Source organism: Sinohyriopsis cumingii, unplaced genomic scaffold, assembly GCF_028554795.1.
Source record: "Sinohyriopsis cumingii isolate HCF-2022 unplaced genomic scaffold, ASM2855479v2 utg001176l, whole genome shotgun sequence".
Classification (NCBI taxonomy): Eukaryota; Metazoa; Mollusca; class Bivalvia; order Unionida; family Unionidae; genus Sinohyriopsis; species Sinohyriopsis cumingii.
Genome location: NW_028315968.1, coordinates 2795043 through 2816693, shown reverse-complemented (window position 1 = coordinate 2816693; position 21651 = coordinate 2795043). Strand labels below are relative to the sequence as shown.

General features: G+C 34.9%; 1 protein-coding gene across 2 annotated transcripts in view; it reads right to left on the bottom strand.

The window, feature by feature from the left end:
- Positions 1-4099: 4099 nt before the first annotated feature.
- LOC149772777 (tRNA (cytidine(32)/guanosine(34)-2'-O)-methyltransferase-like) overlaps positions 4100-21651 on the bottom strand; it is a 32687-nt gene continuing 15135 nt past the window's right edge. For both annotated transcript variants that reach the window (XM_089947318.1, XM_089947319.1), the window contains exons 6-11: positions 20884-20936; positions 19482-19535; positions 18906-19008; positions 16047-16130; positions 15071-15174; positions 4100-7852 (exon numbers count right to left, since the gene is read on the bottom strand). In XM_089947318.1, the coding sequence (XP_089803444.1) occupies positions 7598-7852; positions 15071-15174; positions 16047-16130; positions 18906-19008; positions 19482-19535; positions 20884-20936 (653 nt within the window). In that variant the 3' untranslated portion in view covers positions 4100-7597. The remainder of the gene's footprint in view (positions 7853-15070; positions 15175-16046; positions 16131-18905; positions 19009-19481; positions 19536-20883; positions 20937-21651) is intronic.

Below are 21651 nucleotides of genomic sequence, written 5' to 3'. Positions count from 1 at the left end.
GTGAGTGGTAATCTTGTGTGGATCATAACTTTGGGAGAAAACGTTCATGTACCTCAAGCTTTTGTTGATTAGAACACTAAACGCATTCCTCTTGCCAATTAGTAATATAATTATATATGTAATAATAATAATACCAACAACAATGGTATTCAGTACATGGCATTTGCTAAAAAACCATATTCATTACATGGCATTTGTTGGAAAACCACGCGTGAAGGTGATTCTCCATACGGAGGTCACCTCTGCATAAAGGCCAGCAGTTCCCTGTGGTGGCTTTCATTGACTAGTTTGACTTACTTTTTAAGGGAAATGATTAGTCAGTAAATGAAACATTTTCATGCAAGTCACCTGGTCAAATCATTTATATCTAAAATATATAAAATGAAGCTATTGCAACCTTATTATTCTGATGAAGAGTGCACCAAAGTCATGTGAACTTAACCAATTCCAACATCACTGCTGCTTGAGTTCTTAGATCCAGTATTGCCTTCACTAACTGATGTTATCAATACCTCTCTCTCATCGGGGGAATTCCCATCATTTTTTAAAACTGCCATTGTAAAGCCTCTGCTGAAGAAACCAACACTAGCCCATAACAATTTGAAGAACTACCGCTCAGTTTCTAATCTCCCATTCATATAAAAAATCTTAGAAAAGGATGTTCTATCCCAGCTTGTATCTCATCTGAATTCAAAGTCTTTTTAGCAATGTACAAACTGCATATCACCCTTGCTACAGTCCTGAAACTACTCTTCTAAAAGTAGTTAATGACATTCTATCTGCTTTGGATAGCGGAAAGATTACAGTCCTCACCCTCCTTGATTTGTCTGCAGCATTTGACACAATAGACCATGATATATTACTTCACCATCTCCAGCATGTATTTGGCATTCATGATATAGCTTTACTTTATTTCAAGTCGTACTTGGTCAACAGGACACAAATTGTGTCTGCAAATGGAATACACTCCAGCCCAGTTGATCTATGCTGCGGTGTTCCACAAGGGTCTGTTCTTGAACCTGTTCTCTTCATTCTGTACACTCAGCCGCTCTCAAGTGTCATAGATATCATCCAGTGTCTCACCAATTGTATGCTGATGACACCCAAATATACAAATCTAGCCACCCAAATGAAGTTTATGCTACCATCCAAGGTGTAGAGAGGTGAATTTCTGATGTGAAATCATGGATGACATGGAACAAGCTGCAGATGAATGATGATAAAACTGAGGCCATTCTGATCACAACACATGACTTTCTCATTCACATCCTTTACCTCAAACAATAACTATCAGCAACGCCAACATTAAATTTACACAATCAGTATGAAACCTAGGTGTTACTCTGGACAGTACTCTCACATTGCACCAACATGTAATGAACATATACAAGGCTGCATATCTTGAGCTGAGACGCATCAGCTCCATTTGCAATTATCTTTCACACTAAAACACTTGTGTGTTCATTAGTACTTTCAAGACTGGACTATTGTAACTCAATTCTGTCTGGTTCATCTCGATATCTACTCCAGAAACTTCAAAAAGTTCAAAACACATCTGCTCGGATCATACTTAGAGTACCACGATCAGAGCACACCTCCCCAATGCTCTGTACCCTACACTGGCTATCCATTTGATCCAGAATCAAGCACAAAATTTGTTCTCTGTGCTACATTTCACTGACGGACTCTAGTCCAACATACCTATTTGACCACACCAGCAAGATACTTAGGCTCCTCTTCTGACAATCGTATACTCATTATTCCCACTATGAAAATAAAGTCATATGGACAGCGTTCTTTTGCATACCAGGGCCCAGCAACGTGGAATGAATTGCCCACTGAACTTAGGCACAAAGACACAGTGATCCCATTCAAGAATGCTCTCAAAACTCACTTTTTTTTGACAGCAAGAACAAACTTAAAGACCTAATAATGTTTCCTACCTTAAATATTCTCAGTATGCTTTTTATGTTTTCTAATTTCATTTTTGCTTTTTTTTGTAATCCTATCATTGTATATGTTTTTTATCTTATAGGTATTGTCTAATGTTGTAAAGCACTTAGAGATTCTAAAGATTAGGCGCTATACAAAGTCCTCATTATTATTATTATTTTAACACAATGTTACCATATTACATAAGCATGTCATCAAGTTTTTCAAGTGCCTTAAAGTCTTATGCCTTCTTAAAGATTCCATCTCCAGTTTCTTTTTTTAAGTTATATAACATAGAAAACAATGTGTTTATTACTTGTTGCAAATAATTTGTTCAAAACCTACAGGCTCTTGAACTTCTGATTCGTTTCCCTAAAATTTCTTGATACAAATGCTGGGGAAGTTGCACTCATTTCAACAGACTAAGCCCATAAAACTGATAAAAAATTAAAGATAGATGAGACTTGGGAATTTGTTAAAATACATATGGGTTTTGTGCATTGCTGCTTTACTGTGCATTGATATAAATGTATACACCTAGAGTGTACTGGCCAACTTTCCTCTGATCTTTACCATCCCATCCTGTGTTAGATATCTGAACAGTTACATTGGAGTGTGAAAAAATTCCCTTTCCAAAAGATGGCATTCACCAAAAGCATGTGTAGCAGTCATTTTACCAGATGCGATATCATGAGTAAGCAGCCTTGAACTGAACCAACTCTGCTAAACTTAACAAAATATTTATCTAGTAACTTAACAAACACGAGCCAGTTATCCTATATTTATAGACAACTTCTACTCTGTGATACAACGATGCCTACTCACATGACTACTATCACTGACCAAATATCACTGGCCTTTTCCCAACATGTATCACGCAAATGTTTGAATCACAGCATCAAGGAAAATGAAGGTCAGGAAATTTTGGAGCACAGGGCCAAGAAATGTGAGCAATGTACAAGCATGAGATGAAGATGTCCAGTTGGTTATCCAGTTATCATTAGCTTTTTCCATCCATATATTGTTTGCATCATATGGTCATTAGACCTTCAACACCAAATAAATGTAGGTAGATCAGGACCAGTTTGTAAGAAAATGAAATTCTGCATTGTGTGTCAGATTTGTAAAGATATAACATGCTTCAGTTGTTATAAATTAAAAACTAACTTGCATACATATTGATTTTTGATAGGTTTTTATCCTAGTTCTCTTAATCATGCCATGTCCTGTGTAAATTACTACCAATGCTGCTACCATGTGGTTTCGGAGAATTCCAGGTTTTTGTTTGGTGATGCACTCCAGACCTGCCAACTCTTATGATTTTGCCACAAGTCTTACGAAATTACCCTTAAAATGCTGATTTAAGGCATACTAGCAAAAACTACTGAAAAATGATGATTGCCAAAAAATATGGATAAATGGTTCATCCATGCTTTATTAGGATCCAGGTTTCATCTTAGAATTAATGAAATTAGTCAGGGAACCAGACTAAATTTACAGCAGCACCCCAGATGCTTTAAACTGTACCTGTTTGTTCATGAGAAGTGTCTGCATGATCAAACTATTGATGATAGAATTTTTTAAAATGGCATCCAGAAAGTAATGCAAGTTTAAGACGAAAGGGAAAATAAGCTTCTAGAAAAGTGTTAATAATCAACACAGAAGAATAAAAAGGCCAATTTGAGAATGTCTCGTGGCATGAGATATGATTGCCGTTGTCATGTGAAATGGAAAAGAATTTCCAAGAATTATGTCAAGTTGAGAGATAGCAACAAGCCATTGAGCTGCATGGGGTTTGGAACTAGAGTTTGTGCAACTGTACTAGTGGTAAATAAAGTCTGTGCATGTTTTACAAACTTTTCTTTTGAACATAATGTTCATTGTTGATGCGTTTAACTTTTAATTACGTTGTCCAGTTTTACAATAGCAGTTATTGCATGGTTCCCATGCTTTTCTAAAGATAAATTTCCAGGGATTTCTAAAGGATGAAATTAAAATTTTCAAGGTTCATATATGACCATTACGGAATGGAATTAAAGAACATTTGAGATTATAAAACATGCATTTTCTAAATCTAAAGATGGTTCTTTTTCAAGACTCTCCAAAACGTCTAAGCCAGAAAAGATGATCATGTATAGTAAGTGGGAACAACACAATGAACATTAGCTTTGTTTCCTTTCAAACCTTTAATTCTAAAGCATTCTACAGCAATAAATATATGCATCTTATATAAAGTAAAAATTTCCTATTACAGTATTTAAAAAACAAATGCAAATAATCATAATCTTGTGTTGTAACAGAGCTTAACCCTGAATTTATCTGTGGCAATAAAATTCCAAACAAGATTTTTCATCCAACGATTATTCCCAACCCATTTTTCATATTTGGACATTTAGGTTGGGGTGTGAGGTAATTGCAATTGCATACTAACATTTTTTATTTGCCGCCACCGTGTGGTAGCGACATATTGTAGTTGCTTACCAGCAGGCCTAGAAAATGTAAATTTTGTTATATCAACTTATACCTGCAAGAAATCAATAGGAAAATGATTTACTTTCTCCGAAATGGCAAGTATTGTAATCTTTATGCCTTTAATCCACTGACAGACTAGACAAAACTATGGCATTGATGAAACCTGACCTGGTACTCACCATTTGCATTACTAGTCACTTCACAGATCTCAAAAAATGACATCGGAAGTCCATTAGTCATGTGGTATCAACAACAAACTCCATTTTTATGTTGTTGTGGAGAAATTCAATTATATTAAATTAAAGTCAGATACTTTTTGTAAAAACCAGCAATCTGACCCGTCTGATTTATCAAGCAGAGAGCACACCTTAACGTGAAAGTCACGTGATACAACAAAAGAAGTTTTTCCCGAAATATATAAATATGGAAACTTTTATGTTCTTTTGCTTTTTCATTTTTATTACAAACAGTATACAACTTTCATTTAATATTTGTTTTATTTTTTCTCTACAACATTTGAAAATGTTTTTTTTTTTTAGAGTTTTGTTCTCATGCGGCTAGCAATGCAAGTCGCAAGTACCAGGTCACATTTCATCAATGCCGTAGTTTTATCTGGTCTTTCAGCACATTAAAGACATAAACGATTTTAATACTCACAATTTCTGAGAAAAAAAGTTATTTTCATATCCATTTCATGCATGTATCACTTGATCTAAGAACATTTAAAGTTTGCTAGACCATCCAGTAAGTGGCTACACTTTGCCACCACAATGTTTGCCTCTTGTGATGCTAGAGTGGTTTTCATACCTTTCACGTAAAGAAAGATACAGACATCGAGCTGACTTTGAAAATAAAAGTGTACTTCACGAATCTAATTGGATTAACTTAGTATATATGTTTACTGAAAGCACCTAAATGATCCATACTGCACCCTCCGAATATTCTTGTTAGAACTTGATAAACATAACTGCTGATCAGTTTAGTTACGACTCAATTACACGGTTATTTGGGGCATCAAATGGTGGCAGAAAATTCCTTGGTTTTTCCTGGCTTTCATCAATATTTGTGAAATTCCAGGACTTTTCATGGTTGGGGAAAAAAATTTCATTTCTCCCAACTTTTTCTTAATAGCGTGGGAACCCTGTTAATATTTTGCAACACCTTACTGAAAACTGGACAATCTTATGGACAAAATCAACTGCCTTACTGAGACGGACTCGTCAGGGTTGGCAGGTCAGGCACTCTGACTTCCTATTCTAACATAAATGTCCAAATTTCTACACAAGATGCCAATGGTCATACAAAAACCCAGACCAGACACCCGAGTATACTTAGATAAGTCAGTGTGTGCTGCAGAATACCTTCCCCCTCCCCACCTAAAAGCAATAATCTGACAAACCCATTCTTGTGTGGCATGGATAATTCATGAAAGAGATCTACAAGTCACATGGGATGATGTATGCATATTTACTCATTTTAAATTAAATATAAATTATTCTTTTTAAATTTAACACTAATTTTCTTTAACAAAAGTATATTCAATCCTGATTATTGAACGCTCTGCACTTTAACTGTTACCATGAAACTTCCTGATGAAAACTATCTATCGCTATGGAATTTTTCAATGGTAGCCAAATACTAAACTTGGGTCAAAATAAGAGCGCACTGAGTGGAATCATCACAATCAAGGGTAGTACGAATTTGTTTATCAATATGCATAGCTTTCATTGTGACATCACAGCACGTGACATTCAATCCAGATTGTACTGGATCTCACCTTTAGGTTTATTTTGTCCAAAAATGTCTACGTACTTAAACACTGATTTTGCATTATGCACCTCTTGTGGCATCTAATTAATGACCTCCCAAAGGATTATAGATGTATACGAATCCAAATGAAGTGAATACTTGCCACTTTAAGATATGTAGAATCAAATTCTAGAAAATGACACCCATTACTGAAATAGTTGGTGCTGAATGCCTACATGACCCGTGTATCTTGTACTATAATATGAATCAGGAGATATTAATTGTGCTGAGACTGTGGCAGAGAGGCAGATATACTTATCAACAAATGGGGATAACCCTTCTTTTGCCATTCAGCCTAGTCATCATACAAGAGCATTCCCAATTTTATCAAATACCTCACAAGTTTGAAATGTGAAGAGTACACTAATGGGAGACAACTCTAAAAGGTACTATTTAAAAAATCCAAATTCTGTATGGCAGTGTCTCCCAAAGTATGGTACTTGCACCACCAATGGTACATGAAAGGATTTCAGGGACTATGTGGCAGAAAATAAATCAAATTGGCAATGGAAAAAAATCTATAAACAGCATGTAGATGCTATAAGTTTTGGGTTTTAGGGACTATGTGGCAGAAAATAACTCAAATTGGCACTGGAAAAAAATGCAGATGTTATAAGTTTTGGGAACAAACACATCATGTACAAATGGACACCAAGTTCCATTATGATATCTTGAAGGGTTCAGGATCTATTGAACAGAGAAGTATATGTTGGATGGATGGATGGAATATTGTAATAAAAAAGGGATTACTCTTAAAAATATTGCTAAGACTTTTCTTCAAGACATAAAGACTATTCATTATACAAAAGTTTCATGACAATAAATTGAAGCGTTCTGGAGATGTTAAGTAAAACACAAGTGTTATGGACAGATTGCCAAACTGATGCCTGCCTACATACCACCACTAAGTTTGGGTGATATTTAAAATGTGATATCAAGTTTAATGAAAGCGACCATTTTTGTTACATTCTCTTTTATGATGAGTCACTGTTCTCACTGAAATATCTAAATAACAAAATTCACTTTCAAACTAATACTAAAAAATCTGTACCTATGAAATGTCTCCACATCAACATCATTTCTTCTAAGACTGTTTCAGAATTAAATGTAATGGAGTACATTAGTTTTTCAAACAATGCACCATCCATAAAATTTTATTAGCCTGGTCAGCTTAAAACACATAGTCTTCATTTTCCCTTTCTGGCTTTTACTTTCCGTTTAAAAAAAAATTAATTCTGGAACAGGTTTTTATATACATGTCGACAGTCTAAGATACTACTCAGTAATAATTCTAGAAACACCAGTTGTGGCGTTTATTTTAGACTGGAAACTTGGGCAGAAAATGAATCATACTTAATGATGTTTAGTGTCCACTCAATTTTTATCAAGAGAGAGCTCCACGCTCTTCACTTGCTTCTTTCCCTTTGTCTTCCATTAATCCTACTGTATCCTCTGTTTGTGAATTTCCTGCTCCATCACTATGGGTCACTGTATGGGGGCTTGCACCAGCAGGGTAGTCTGCCCCCTCTCGGGGCTTGACCAACAGATCATTCCGGCGGAGTTGGCAGGCAGCCTGGTATGGTGGATTTATAGGATTATGGGTGGGTGCGTGATATTCATAGGCTCTTCCTTCTGCCAACTGAAAGAAAAAGACATTTTTTTAGACCTGTTTTCTTTCAAGCTTTAACAATGTGGCCATAAGGCCAAGTGAACTATTAACATGGTCCATTGTTCATCTTGCATCATCCATACTGGCCAACAGATCAGCACCATTTTTATTTAGGACTAACAACTAGACATCATAGGAAGTCTTCTGATGAAACCCTCATGGCAACATGTCTCTCCATTCATGAGTATCAATAATGAGGCTTTCACAAACTTAAAAGTCTTAATGATGCTTTCTGAAACATTTTATCAGATTCTGTTGAGTGGTTTTTGAAAAGAAGTCATTTAAAAGCCATTCTATTTTTAGTAACAATAGCTATAATTGGGGCAATTGGATTATTTATACAGGAAAACCTGTCTTGAAAAACCACTGCTTAGAGAGACCGCCTGTCTTGGGAGACCAGATTCTCAATGCATGGATTTATTCAGTCTAATGTTATGACCTGTCATGAGAGACCACCTGTCTTGAGGGACCATTATTATTGAGCAGAAGGGGTGGTCTTTCAAGACAGATTCAACTGTATAAAATTTAGAAGATCTTCATTTTCTTTTGTATACTATAAATACTCACTTATAAATTTCATAAAACTGCAAACAACAAAGATCCTGATCTGCGTCACATAATGCACCAACAGATCAGGGTCTATGTTGTTTGTTGAACTGATTACTCCTTAATAAACTGCACAGATACAAAGTAGACTGCAAAAATATTTCATAAAATGAGTATTCAAAGTAGTACTTGATACTTTGGAAGAAACTAAATCCTTAATTCTGAGGGCGGTTTTGGCGTGAGACATGATTGAAATTATATTGAGCAGTTTTTGAGGAGTTATTGAAAAGTTTGACTAGGCTAATGGCTTCCATATTTAATGGTGGATGATCATGATTTGTAGTTCTTAATTCCAGGATGCTTTCTGTCAAATTTTATCAAATTATGTTGAGAAGTCTTTTTATGTCTTTTTTTGGTATATTTTCATTTTTTACAGAAACTTTAAAGACCTCTTCCTGAAGATTTCTCAGTCAAATTTGGTCAGTCTATTGGGTGTTTTGACAAGTCATTTAAAGGTTTTCTGTTGTTAGTAATGGTGGCCATATTTAACAGCAAATCAGATTGAGTACAAATTTTAAATCCCTTTATGCCACAATGCTCTCTACCATGGTTCTTTGAAATTGTTCTAGTGGTTTTTCAGAAAAGAAGTTGAAAATAGCCAACATTCTGGCCAGATGGAAAAAAAACAGGGCCACACTGTAAGCTCACTTATCTTTTGGGGTAAAAGAAACTAGGCATTAAGGCAATCAGTCCTGGTGGGATAAAAGACAAGGCATTAAAGCAATCAGTCAGGGTAGGGTAACAAAAATGGGGCATTAAGGCAATCAGTCCAGATGGTGTAAAAAAAATGGGGCATTACCAGAATGGACCCATTTCACAATACCTGAAAATAATGCTTGCAGGTTATCTTGCAAAATCTTGCAATTCCAAATTCAGGCTTTCACTGCTGTGAGTTTTACAAGCAAATATTAAAACGTGAGAAGTACTGTTCAATTTTCATGGTTTTCGTTGTTGCCCAGAACCATGAATTTAAATTCCCAACAAAAATGAGCCACATAGGATGATGACCCACCCGCCATTTTCTTACAGTGTTTCATTTCTAAGATTACACAGCTACCAGTATTTGATAAATCGAGGTCAATACTGTAATCTGGTAATTAAATATTAGCTTTTACATGTTTGTTTTATTTTTTATTTTAAGCTTTTGACACAAGAATTATAAATCATTTTATATTGTTTCCATGCACGTTTGATAAGGTATCCAATAGCAGTAATTTTGCACTTACTGTCTTAAATCAATATGTGAGGTCAGTAAGGATAGAGAGAAAATAGAGAAAAAGCATAATACTTATCAAGATCGATTCTTCTTTCGATTACAACTGTTGTTGAGACATTTAAATCCTTCTGAAAGCACATTTCATTTTATCCATGCATTTTTAATCCAAAAGAACAACAAGCCTGTAAAATACTATAACTATTTTTTGAAACACTATTATTAATGAAACACTATGTATATACACTAATTACATCAGAGTATTAAAGCTCACACTTCACATATTTTTGGACAAAGCCACAGTATCAACATCACGCCAGTCAAGTCTCGTGGTACTCACAAATGCTTCTCAGGTAAATAATCCCCAAATTGATGAATTAAACAAGTCCAGCCTTCTCAAAACTACTGATAATTAGGTCTGTTCTTTCATTTATTGTCGCGCAAGTTGCAATTATCCATTCAGCAGGGAGGGTGGGGGTGTCTAAGTTGAATTTTTTTTCTCTATTGAATTTTACCACCCTTAACCCTTTACCTCATGCAGGCGCCTTTGAATGCCTCTACTCCATTCACATACAAGTCACTTTGGATGCTGCTACTCCATTCACATACAAGCCCCTTTGGACACCACTACCCTATTCACGTACAAGCCCCTTTGGATGCCTCTACTCAATTCACATACAAGCCCCTTCTTTGGATGCCTCTACTCCATTAACATACAAGCCTATTTTGACGCCTCTACTCCATTCATATACAAGCCACTTTCGATGCCTCTACTCCATTCACATACAAGCCCCTTTGGACACCTCTACTCCATTCACATACAAGCCCCTTTGGACGCCTCTACTCCATTCACATACAAGCACCTTTGGATGCCTCTACCTGATTCACATGCAAGCCTCTTTTGATGCCTGCTGTAAACATCAGCAATTTTAAGCAGGTTATCATAGTGCCACCTTCGGGGGAAATGCCCTATTAGATACTACATTCATTTCTGTGAATGACCACTACGTCTGATAAAGTGGTCACAGTTTATACTCTGGTCGAAATCTGCTATGTAAAGTAACTAGGTTGTATTCTCCACTCTCTAAAATGGAAGTCGTGGATTTCATTCAGTTTTTACAATTAGAAACACAACTATGAAAGCTTCATTAACTTAGTTTAGGCAGCAATTAGTTTTTATAAATTATCAAATTCAGATGACTTAGTGATGTAGACACAGACAAAAAACTTGAAAATTTTGAGTATGAGAAATGGCAGCTACAGTTGGCCACATGATTTCACTGACTTGTTGGAGAACGAGTTCTCTCAAGATTTTAAAGCACATAAAAAATTCTTCCGTGAAAAATATTTACACAGCTATAACGATTGGACTTTACTCTTAAGTTTTTCCATACATAATAGTAGTGTACCAAAAATGTAAAATGGTTAAAATTGCCGTTAAATGTAACATACACTACACTGCCTAACATTTAACAGGCAGCCCTATGTGTATGAGTCAAATAGGTAACAGGTGTTCTATTTATAGTGCACTGCACTGGGTAACTTTGCCACATGTGTATCGAAGGGCTAAAAAGCCATGTACTCTATGACAGGGGTTGGCAACCTTTTGATAATAGTGTGCCAAAGTAGGATTTCTAATTCATTCAGCGTGCAGCATGCAGTGACTGGTGTAGCGCCTTCAGCACCACACTAATATAGCCTGCTGCTGGCCAGTGAAAGCGGACATGTGGCGACACCTAGCTAATGCAAGAAATATTAAGAAAATGATATGGCGCCGTCCAGTGCACACAGCAACCATTATGCTGACGTACGTTGTTTTGACTTGCATTGAAAAAAATCATTTTTTCCACTTATTACCTTTTTGGGGGGTCTTCCACATGCCATTGAAAATCACTTTGCGTGCCAAGTCTGGCACGCGTGCTGTAGGTTGCCGACCCCTGCTCTATGAGGTAAAGGGATAACCCACTGTGTTAACGTCATGATCGTCAGAAAGTACTGATGGTGCAACTTGATGGACAGTGGTGTAAGTAAGAGATCATTCATATGTACTTTAATAACTGATTGGCCTGGTGTTGTTGGCTGTGTCAGCTTCCTTTGATGTTGAGCACTCAAATGAAAACATGGCAAAAGTGATTAATCATGACGTTTTTTTGTGCTCATAGAGATGGAAGTATTGTTTTAGTGTTGTTGACTGCGTTGGCTTTGACTGAAGTTATTCATTTGGTTGAAAACACGGTGTAAGTATTGAACTTGCCAGGTCTTTAATTTGTGCTCATACAGGTGGTAGTATTGGTTTGAACATTAAAGTGACCACCGTTTGCATTGGCATAGTTTTATTCTTTTGTATTTATTTTAGGTATTTGTAGAGGTTAAACCATGAAATTAAATACCTACTAATATGCAAATTTTGACAGGCAAAACCACAAATTTAAGTACCTACGAAAATGTTTTTTTTTTTTTACCAAACCACGAAAATTGAGCCTAACAAAAAAAATGATACTACAGTATATATATATATATATATATATATATATATATATATATATATATATATATATATATATATATATATATATTATGGCCTAGAGGATTTACATTTAATTCAAATACCCAGCTATAAAGGGGGTCCAGAGTGGCAGAGTGGTCTAAAGTGCTCTCTGTTACAGATCATTGTCATCTCACTTCTGTCTGCGTGGGTTCGAGTCTCGGATTCAGCCAATGTGGGTATGTGAGAAAGCTTGCCAGTAGCTTCTCGTAGGTAAGTGGTTCTTTCCGGGTTGTCCCAGGTTCTACCTCCACCATTAATACTGGCCACTATATATAGCCTACCATGTGCTGAAAAATGGCATTAAACCTTACAACAACAACCAAACTATAGAATAATGTTATTTTAATTAAAATACCAAAATAGAGAATGTTATTTTAATTCAAATACCTAACTATAGATAAATGTTATTTTAACTAAAATACCAAACCAAAGAATACTGTTATCTTATTTAAATTACCAATCTGTAGATGTTATTTTCAATTAAAACTGTTAAAATAATTATCAGACTTAGGTTCAGGATTCTGATAATGGATTTATGTAGACATTTTCACAGTTGGGAACTAACGATAGCCTGTTAGTCAGAGACCAGTAGATTTCCCTACAGACTAAAATCTGTACCTTGGTATTAGTCTAATAGGACTAAGGAAAATTTTATTTTAAATTTAAATCGACAGATATGGTGGGGATGACCTGGGTTCTACCTCCGCCATTAATACTGGCCACTATGTATAGCCTACCATGTGCTGAAAAATGGCATTAAACCCTCTGTACCTCTGAACATGATGGCTAAACTGTATATACCTCTGAACATGATGGCTAAATTGTATATACCTCTGAACATGATGGCTAATCTGTTTGTACCTCTGAACATGATGGCTAAACTGTTTGTACCTCTGAACATGATGGCTAAACTGTTTGTAACTCTGAACATGATGGCTAAATTGTATATACCTCTAAAAATGATGGCTAAATTGTATATACCTCTAAAAATAATTGCTAATCTGTATATATCTCTGAACATAATTGCTAAACTGTATATACCTCTGAACAAAATGACTAAACTGTTTGTACCTCTGAACATAATGACTAAATTGTATATACCCCTGAACATAATTGCTAAACTGTATATACCTCTGAACATGATGGCTAAACTGTATATACCCCTGAACATAATTGCTAAACTGTATATACCTCTGAACATGATGGCTAAACTGTATATACCTCTGAACATGATGACTAAACTGTTTGTACCTCTGAACATGATGGCTAAACTGTTTGTACCTCTGAACATGATGGCTAATTTGTTTGTGCCTCTGAACATAATTGCTAAACTGTTTGTACCTCTGAACATAATTGCTAAACTGTATATACCTATGAACATGATGGCTAAACTGTATATACCTCTGAACATGATGGCTAAACTGTCTGTAACTATGAACATGATGGCTAAACTGTTTGTACCTCTGAACATGATGGCTAAATTGTATACACCTCTGAACATGATGGCTAAACTGTTTGTATCTCTCAACATGATGGCTAAACTGTTTGTACCTCTGAACATAATTGCTAAATTGTTTGTAACTCTGAACATGATGGCTAAACTGTCTGTACCTCTGAACATGATGGCTAAACTGTATATACCTCTGAACATGATGGCTAAACTGTATATACCTCTGAACATGATGGCTAAACTGTTTGTACCTCTAAACATGATGGCTAAACTGTATATACCTCTGAACATGATGGCTAAACTGTTTGTACCTCTGAACATGATGGCTAAACTGTATATACCTCTGAACATGATGGCTAAACTGTATATACCTCTGAACATGATGACTAAACTGTATATACCTCTGAACATGATGGCTAAACTGTATATACCTCTGAACATGATGGCTAAACTGTTTGTACCTCTGAACATGATGGCTAAACTGTATATACCTCTGAACATGATGGCTAAACTGTATATACCTCTGAACATGATGGCTAAACTGTATATACCTCTGAACATGATGGCTAGACTGTATATACCTCTGAACATGATGGCTTTTAAGTTTGTACAAGTTATGCCAATTCAACATTAAGTATGGATGCTACAAAAACATCCAACAGAAAAAGACAGAAAGCATCCAGGCATTAGGGCCTCTAAGAGTTTTATAAATAATGACAACCTGCCATCAAATATGGTAACTATTACAGGAAACAAATATTTAAGCAATTTCATCATGAAACCATCAATGAAGAGAATTGACAAACTTTTACAGAAATCATGCTTGAATAATGGCGTCTCTTGTATTGGAGAAAACAATGCCGTTGTGCCATTAATACTGATGAAAAATACAAAAACCTTGAAATAACTGTATTCATAATATATGCCAATCAAAAGCACTCTAAGAAGCATATACAGACTGTATCATCCTGACACAAATTTATTGACAGAGCTGGCATGAAGTAATAGAGCACCATGTATGAAACAGACATCCCCCCCCCGCCTTTTAAAATATTCACTTAAAAGATGTTTGGCAAGAATCAGAAGTTATGGCCAAAATAGATTTTGATACAAAGGAAAAAATGTTTTGTTTACTTTTAGCTCCCTTATCTGGTTTTTGCACCCTTTCTTCCCTGATTTGGGGCATCTCTCAAAATGGCACCCTGTGCAAGCACACTGCTTGCACATAGCTTGTGCTTGCCCTATTTCTCAGCCAACTGCTCTTTGCATTTCATTGTTAGAGGTCAGTTAGGTGAGCATTCCTCAACAGGTGAGTAATCTCAGGCCCATGTAGACTCCATTTTTCTTTTTCATGCATAGCATTACATGTACCTGTAGTGGGTAGGTCCTGTCCGAGTCAAAACCACTCAGGTCTCCACAGGCAAGGAAAGGTACAATAATCCTGTTTGGTCCCTCCAGTTGGTTGAAATCTACATCTGTAAATCAAATAAATACTGTAAAACTGTGTTAACTCAAATGTCAATCACATTAAAGATAACTCAAATATACATCAATATTAGGCATCATCTGAATAAATTACTCTGTTACCAGGTGTAAAACATTTCCTGTCCACACATTTGGGAAATTATAAACAGTCATTAACTTGAACACAAAATGTGGTCCACAACACTTCAAACTTGTTTTACTGTATTATGATTTAAAATATAATAAAAATCCACCATGCTTACCTGGTAAGTCTTTTAAATTAGTGATTTCATGTACAACTATTGCCATGATAGCTGCCCAGTCATGCGACGGCTTATTACAAGCTATACTGCAGATGAAAGCATGAAATGAGCATTGGTGCATGTTTACCTGACATGTTGACCCCAGCTAATGTGACACTACCAACAACCTGAATCAGTCAATCGTATGATCGGGCAGCTATATATTCAATGGGCATATGTCTCTTGGATGATTCAGCTATGTAGTGGTTTTAGAATGTTGTGGTGGTGACTGTATCATTCCAAAATGTATAAGTCATGGATGCACAGCAATATCAAGAATTATACACAATTACAATAATTCTAATGAAAACTCAAGGAAAGTCACAAATAATTACAATATTCTAATGAAAACTTGAATACAGTTATAGTAATTACACTGTTGGTAATGAAAACTAAAAGTTACAAATAATTAAAATGTAATGAAACTGTAGTGTAGATTGGGGTGAAAACTCAAGTTACTGTGCAGAGCTAAATCTGGTAAGAGAAAACTTGACAGCCAGACAGCATCATAATATTATATACCCCACCTTACCACTAGCGTTAACATTTTCCCAGCAGTCTACATTAGAGTGCTTTCCTACCATAATGGTGATCCAGAAGAGGGTTAGCCATGTTGGGTATGTAACCATCTGGGGGATTGTAATTCTGACACACAACAAAGGCCTCTGAAATTAGGAACAGATAATGATTTAGACTGGTCATTTTTACTGAAATGTGTTGTGTGTAACTCCCTAGTAATCAATGATAACCAACCTCTATCAGCAGAAACTTGAAAACTGTACAAGAAAAACAGCCATGTTACAAAAAACCGTTGGAAAATATTTTTAAATAAAATTCAACACACAACTTATTATGCACAAAGCCATTCTTTTAGTACCAAACATGTCACATACAAGACGAGACCTACTGCAAACAGCAAATACCTTCTGAATGTGCCTTATGAAATGGCAGATCTGGACCTGTGCAGTTTACAGTGAGACATGACTTATAAGCAAGTATAAGAATATGACTTAAGTCTACATATATATGTAAAACGTTCAAAGGATGTACACATAAATCCATCATAAAAGAAAACACAACCTTCTGCCATTAAAAATGACATATGTTGAACATTTCCTGAAACAGGTTAAATTGTATTGTTGTACAACGGAATCATTTGGAAAAAGGAACACTAAAGTTCTTTCTAAAATATTCATTACTAGTTTCTTTGAGAAGAATCAGAAATAAGTCATATCACTGATATAACACTGATGTAATTTTGTGATAAGCACATAAGATAAATCAGTACAACTGCAAGGCAAATGTGGAACAACAAGAGGACACAGATGTAAACATAGATATGGTTTAATTACAAATCTGGAACAGCAAGAGGGCACAGATGTAAACACAGATATGGTTTAATTACAAATGTGGAACAAGAGGACAAAGATAAAAACATAGATATGGTATAATTACAAATGTGGAAGAACAAGAGGACAAAGATGCAAACATCGATATGGTATAATTACAAATGTGGAAGAACAAGAGGACACAGACGCAAACATAGATATGGTATAATTACAAATGTGGAACAAGAGGACACAGATGTAAACATAGATATGGTATAATTACAAATGTGGAACAAGAGGACACAGATGTAAACATAGATATGGCATAATTACAAATGTGGAACAACAAGAGGACATAAATGTAAATATAGATATGGTATAATTACAAATGTGGAAGAACAAGAGGACACAGATGTAAACATAGATATGGTATAATTACAAATGTGGAACAAGAGGACACAGATGTAAACATAGATATGGTATAATTACAAATGTGGAAGAACAAGAGGACACAGATGTAAACATAGATATGGTATAATTACAAATGTGGAACAAGAGGACAAAGATAAAAACATAGATATGGTATAATTACAAATCTGGAACTACTAGTACATCTAAAGGACACATAAGCCTGCACAGAGATAGTATAATCAGACATTTGGAACTACAAAATAATGCATCCAGAGGACACAGATGCTTATATAGATATGGTATAATTATAAACTAAGGCTCAAGATTCATGGGTAACACCTAATGAAACTGGGTCAGCTCATTACAATAAAATATATGAATGATAAAAGAATTTCTTTGACACATTTAAACCTTTTAAATATTACCACTAACCCCAATGCCTAGTTTTGTTTCAGTCCACAAAATCATTCAAAAGTTATCAAGTCGAAATGAGTTTTGAATGCAATAACAAACTTATAAGTGATTTGGAAGTAATTAAGTTCAATGTTATTTTAAAGAAAGCAAGAGTACCAAGAAGAGACTAGTGGTCTGGAGGCTAAAAAGAATTTCCATGAATGCAAGATAAATATTATATTTTCTATTTAACTGACGAGTCTTGAAACCAAATGATATAACAATATTTACAACACAATCAGGATCAGCACCATTTTCATTTAGAAACAACAAGATATTGCAAGCAGTTTCTAGGTAGAAACCACATATCAATATTGTCATCTGATCAGGATAAGTAGCAATGGAAAGAATTTCAAGATGGCTGTCATTGTGGAGATATGAGAAGAAAGGTCATTGTCACTTTCAATTAGGACCAATTAGACATTCTAGGACATAGTCTTATGAAAAATTCCATGTCAATCTGACCATCAGGATAAGTAGCAGGAAAACACAATTTTCATGATAACTACTATGTTGGCCATAACAGGCGTCAGTTCAACATCTTTTTCAATTAGAACCAACTAGACACCACACGAAACCTTTTGATAATAAAAAAAAACATTTCAATATGATGTTTTGTTTATGAGAAGTAGCAGAAACAAGATTTTAATGAAGGCTGCCATGGTGGACATATTGGATCTCAGATCAGCATAATTTTCATATAGGACAAACTGAACATTATTGGTCTTTCACCAAACCCCCCAAGCTGACATAACCATCTGTTCAGGAGAAGTAGCGATAAAAAGATATTCAGAATGGTCAGTGTAATTGCTACATTGGATGTCTGGACATCACCAAATTTATTTAGGTCCAACTTGTTCTGGAGATAAATATATCTGTAAAGCTCATGGTTATTCCACAAAAAAAATTAGAAGTAATGACAACAAACTTGTTCTAACAGACAGATAGATAACTGACAACAGTTCATCTAATAAGCTCTTCTCATTTATGTCCAAAAACAATAACGGTTAAAACAGCATTTGACCAAAGAGTTCCCGACATGAAGCCAAATAGAAAATTTAATTTCAAACATGTTGGTTTTCAGAAGTTATTAGGCAGAAACAAAGTTTGTGATGGATGTATGGACAACACTGTGGACCTCTCCAATTATAATAAGGGTACAAGAAAGTGGATTCTGTTTAAAAAATGTCCCAATATGCTGTCCAGTAATAAAAATAGTGTTACAACATGTACAAAGAAAAAATTTACCTATACTAGAGTTTCGGCTACTTCGAGGCTTGAAAACAGTAACCAGGGGAAAAAATATCTTCAGCTGTGAGTATAAGAGAGTGACATCTTTCCCCCTAAATATCTAAAAAGAAATAATGATAATAAGCAATGATGATTACAATATTTATACCAATGATGGTTTATTTTTTGGGCTGATACTCAACAACGGTATAAAAGTGTAGCAAATTATAAATAAGAGACCATCTGTGAGACTGAAAAGAATTTCCAAGATAAAACCATTTCTTTTTTTAAACTAACATGTGCTGTAATGAAACCATCTCTTATATTCTTAAGCTATAAGATTTTCAGTAATGTTTTAGTTAAACTCATGTGGCCATTCAATAAAGACCTGTTACTTGCACTGACCTGATTAGTACATAGTTTTTATTCAATTACACTAGTCCTTCAAATTTGAAAAACAACTAAAACAGACATTTCAACTAGCTAGTCTGATGAAATATGACTTTATCATGTTTATAAAAAAGTTAATTTTGCAGTTCAAGAAGGCAAAGGTAAAAGAGGAAAATCTTAAGCAGCTAAAGTAAATTTACTTGCCTTGGCAACAAAGGTCCCTCCTTTCTTCAGCACATGGGTTGTAATATTAAGAGCCTGTAATGAATATGTGACATAGTTTGAAATGCTACACATACATGCCAGAAGAGAGAGTAGTGCCTTAATAGCTATGACAGACAAAATAATCAACAATTTGGAGGAACTGCATACTAAGCACACATCATGAAAGTCGCATTCCTTGAAAAATTGTACGAAAAGTTATATTGAAGTCTACCTGGAATATTTTCCATAAAAAATAACCATTGCAAATGTTCAGCAAACTGACAAACTCTAAACGGTCTACAAATAATAAAGCAAAATATAGCAATTTTGTTTTGTTTTCAAAGAGTTAACATTTTTAATGTACCAGAATTCATGGATTAGAGACTGGCTTCCACATAACAATCATTGTTGACTTGATCTTTAAACAACCACATAATCCAAGAAAATCAGCATCCCACAATTTACAGTACTCATCATGAAAATCAGTATCCCACAATTTACAGTACTCATCATGAAAATCAGAATCCCACAACTTACAGTACTCATCATGGAAATCAGTATCCCACAACTTACAGTACTCATCATGAAAATCAGTATCCCACAACTTACAGTACTCATCATGAAAATCAGTATCCCACAACTTACAGTACTCATCATGAAAATCAGTATCCCACAATTTACAGTACTCATATGAAAATCAGTATCACACAATTTACAGTACTCATCATGAAAATCAGTATCCCACAACTTACAGCACTCATGAAAATCAGTATCCTACAATTTACAGTACTCATCAGGACAACAACACAAAGCTTTCATTAACTGAAGATAAGAATAATACTGGACAATTTAGGATGTAATTAATATCAGGATAGTTTAAAATAATGTTATCATTTGAGCCTAATAATGAAAATGTACCTAACACCTAAATGATGGTTCATATTTTGTTGCTACCTCATATTTGTGCTCTCTTACCCCCATACTAAAATTTCTGCAGTACACTTGTTTGAAAAGTACGAATGATATAAGCTTTGACTGGAAACAAGAATATACAGCAGATAAATGGGCTGCTTAGACATGATGTGTTGGAAAAAGATTTTCTCTTGACTGATAAGTTTACCAAGGAAGAAATTAACTTGAAAGATTTTTGAAAAAAATGGCTAATTGAATTCTCTGGAAGTAGATCACTATGACTGTTTAAAAAATAGTGATTCAATCATGTACAGTTAAAGTAACATTCTAAATGGTTATTGCAGACTATTCATGAATACTGACATAAGTAATTTCCTTTTTGATGAATGTCACGTAAGTCACTTACTGCTAAAAGTAGCTGTGCCTGGATATATTCAACGTCATTCAATCATGTACAATTAGTAAGTAAGATCAACAAAACGTGACTTACTGCTAAAAGTAGCTGTGCCTGGATATATTCATCTATGTCATGCAAACCTGTAACTAAAAAAAAAGAAAAGAAACAAAAGTAAAATGCATGCTGGGACTGCTTGTCATAATCCATGCTAGTCTAGAATAAGAGTAATAGCAATTTTAGAAAATCACTGCTTTCTAAATTTATATGCTGAATTACAATACAAATGTTTTTATCTAAAATCAATGCATCCTACTTAATTTACTATGCACCAGAAATGAAGCAGCAAGGTATAACTGCAATCCTTTTATTTTTTATTTTTTTTTACTCTAACCATGTTTAATGACACTGATGGAATTAAACAGATTTCTTTATCTGATAGTTATGACTGTTTCACTAAACACCTGTAAAATCTACAATTCTTCCATTTTTATTGAATCAATAACAGTTGACATTGCTTAAACAGGGGAGATAACTCAAACATACTAAGCACTACCAGATATATATCTGATGGAAGGATAATGGCTGTTCCAGACAAATATAGATGGGACCCTGGGAAGGCATTTTTAAAATGGAAGTGTCTTCGATAGATGAACTTTAGAATTATGTATAGTTTTTATAATGGACTGCTTGAATAATCTGAGTAACCTGGCATATAGTTTTAAAAAGTACATTCCTTGAGTACCATGTGTGTTTAAACAGAACAGCTCATCCTAAGAAGCTGCAACAACTGTGTTGATTTTAACCTAAGCCTGACGGGGGAATGAATTTAAACTTTAAAACAGACAAGGCAATACTCACTGA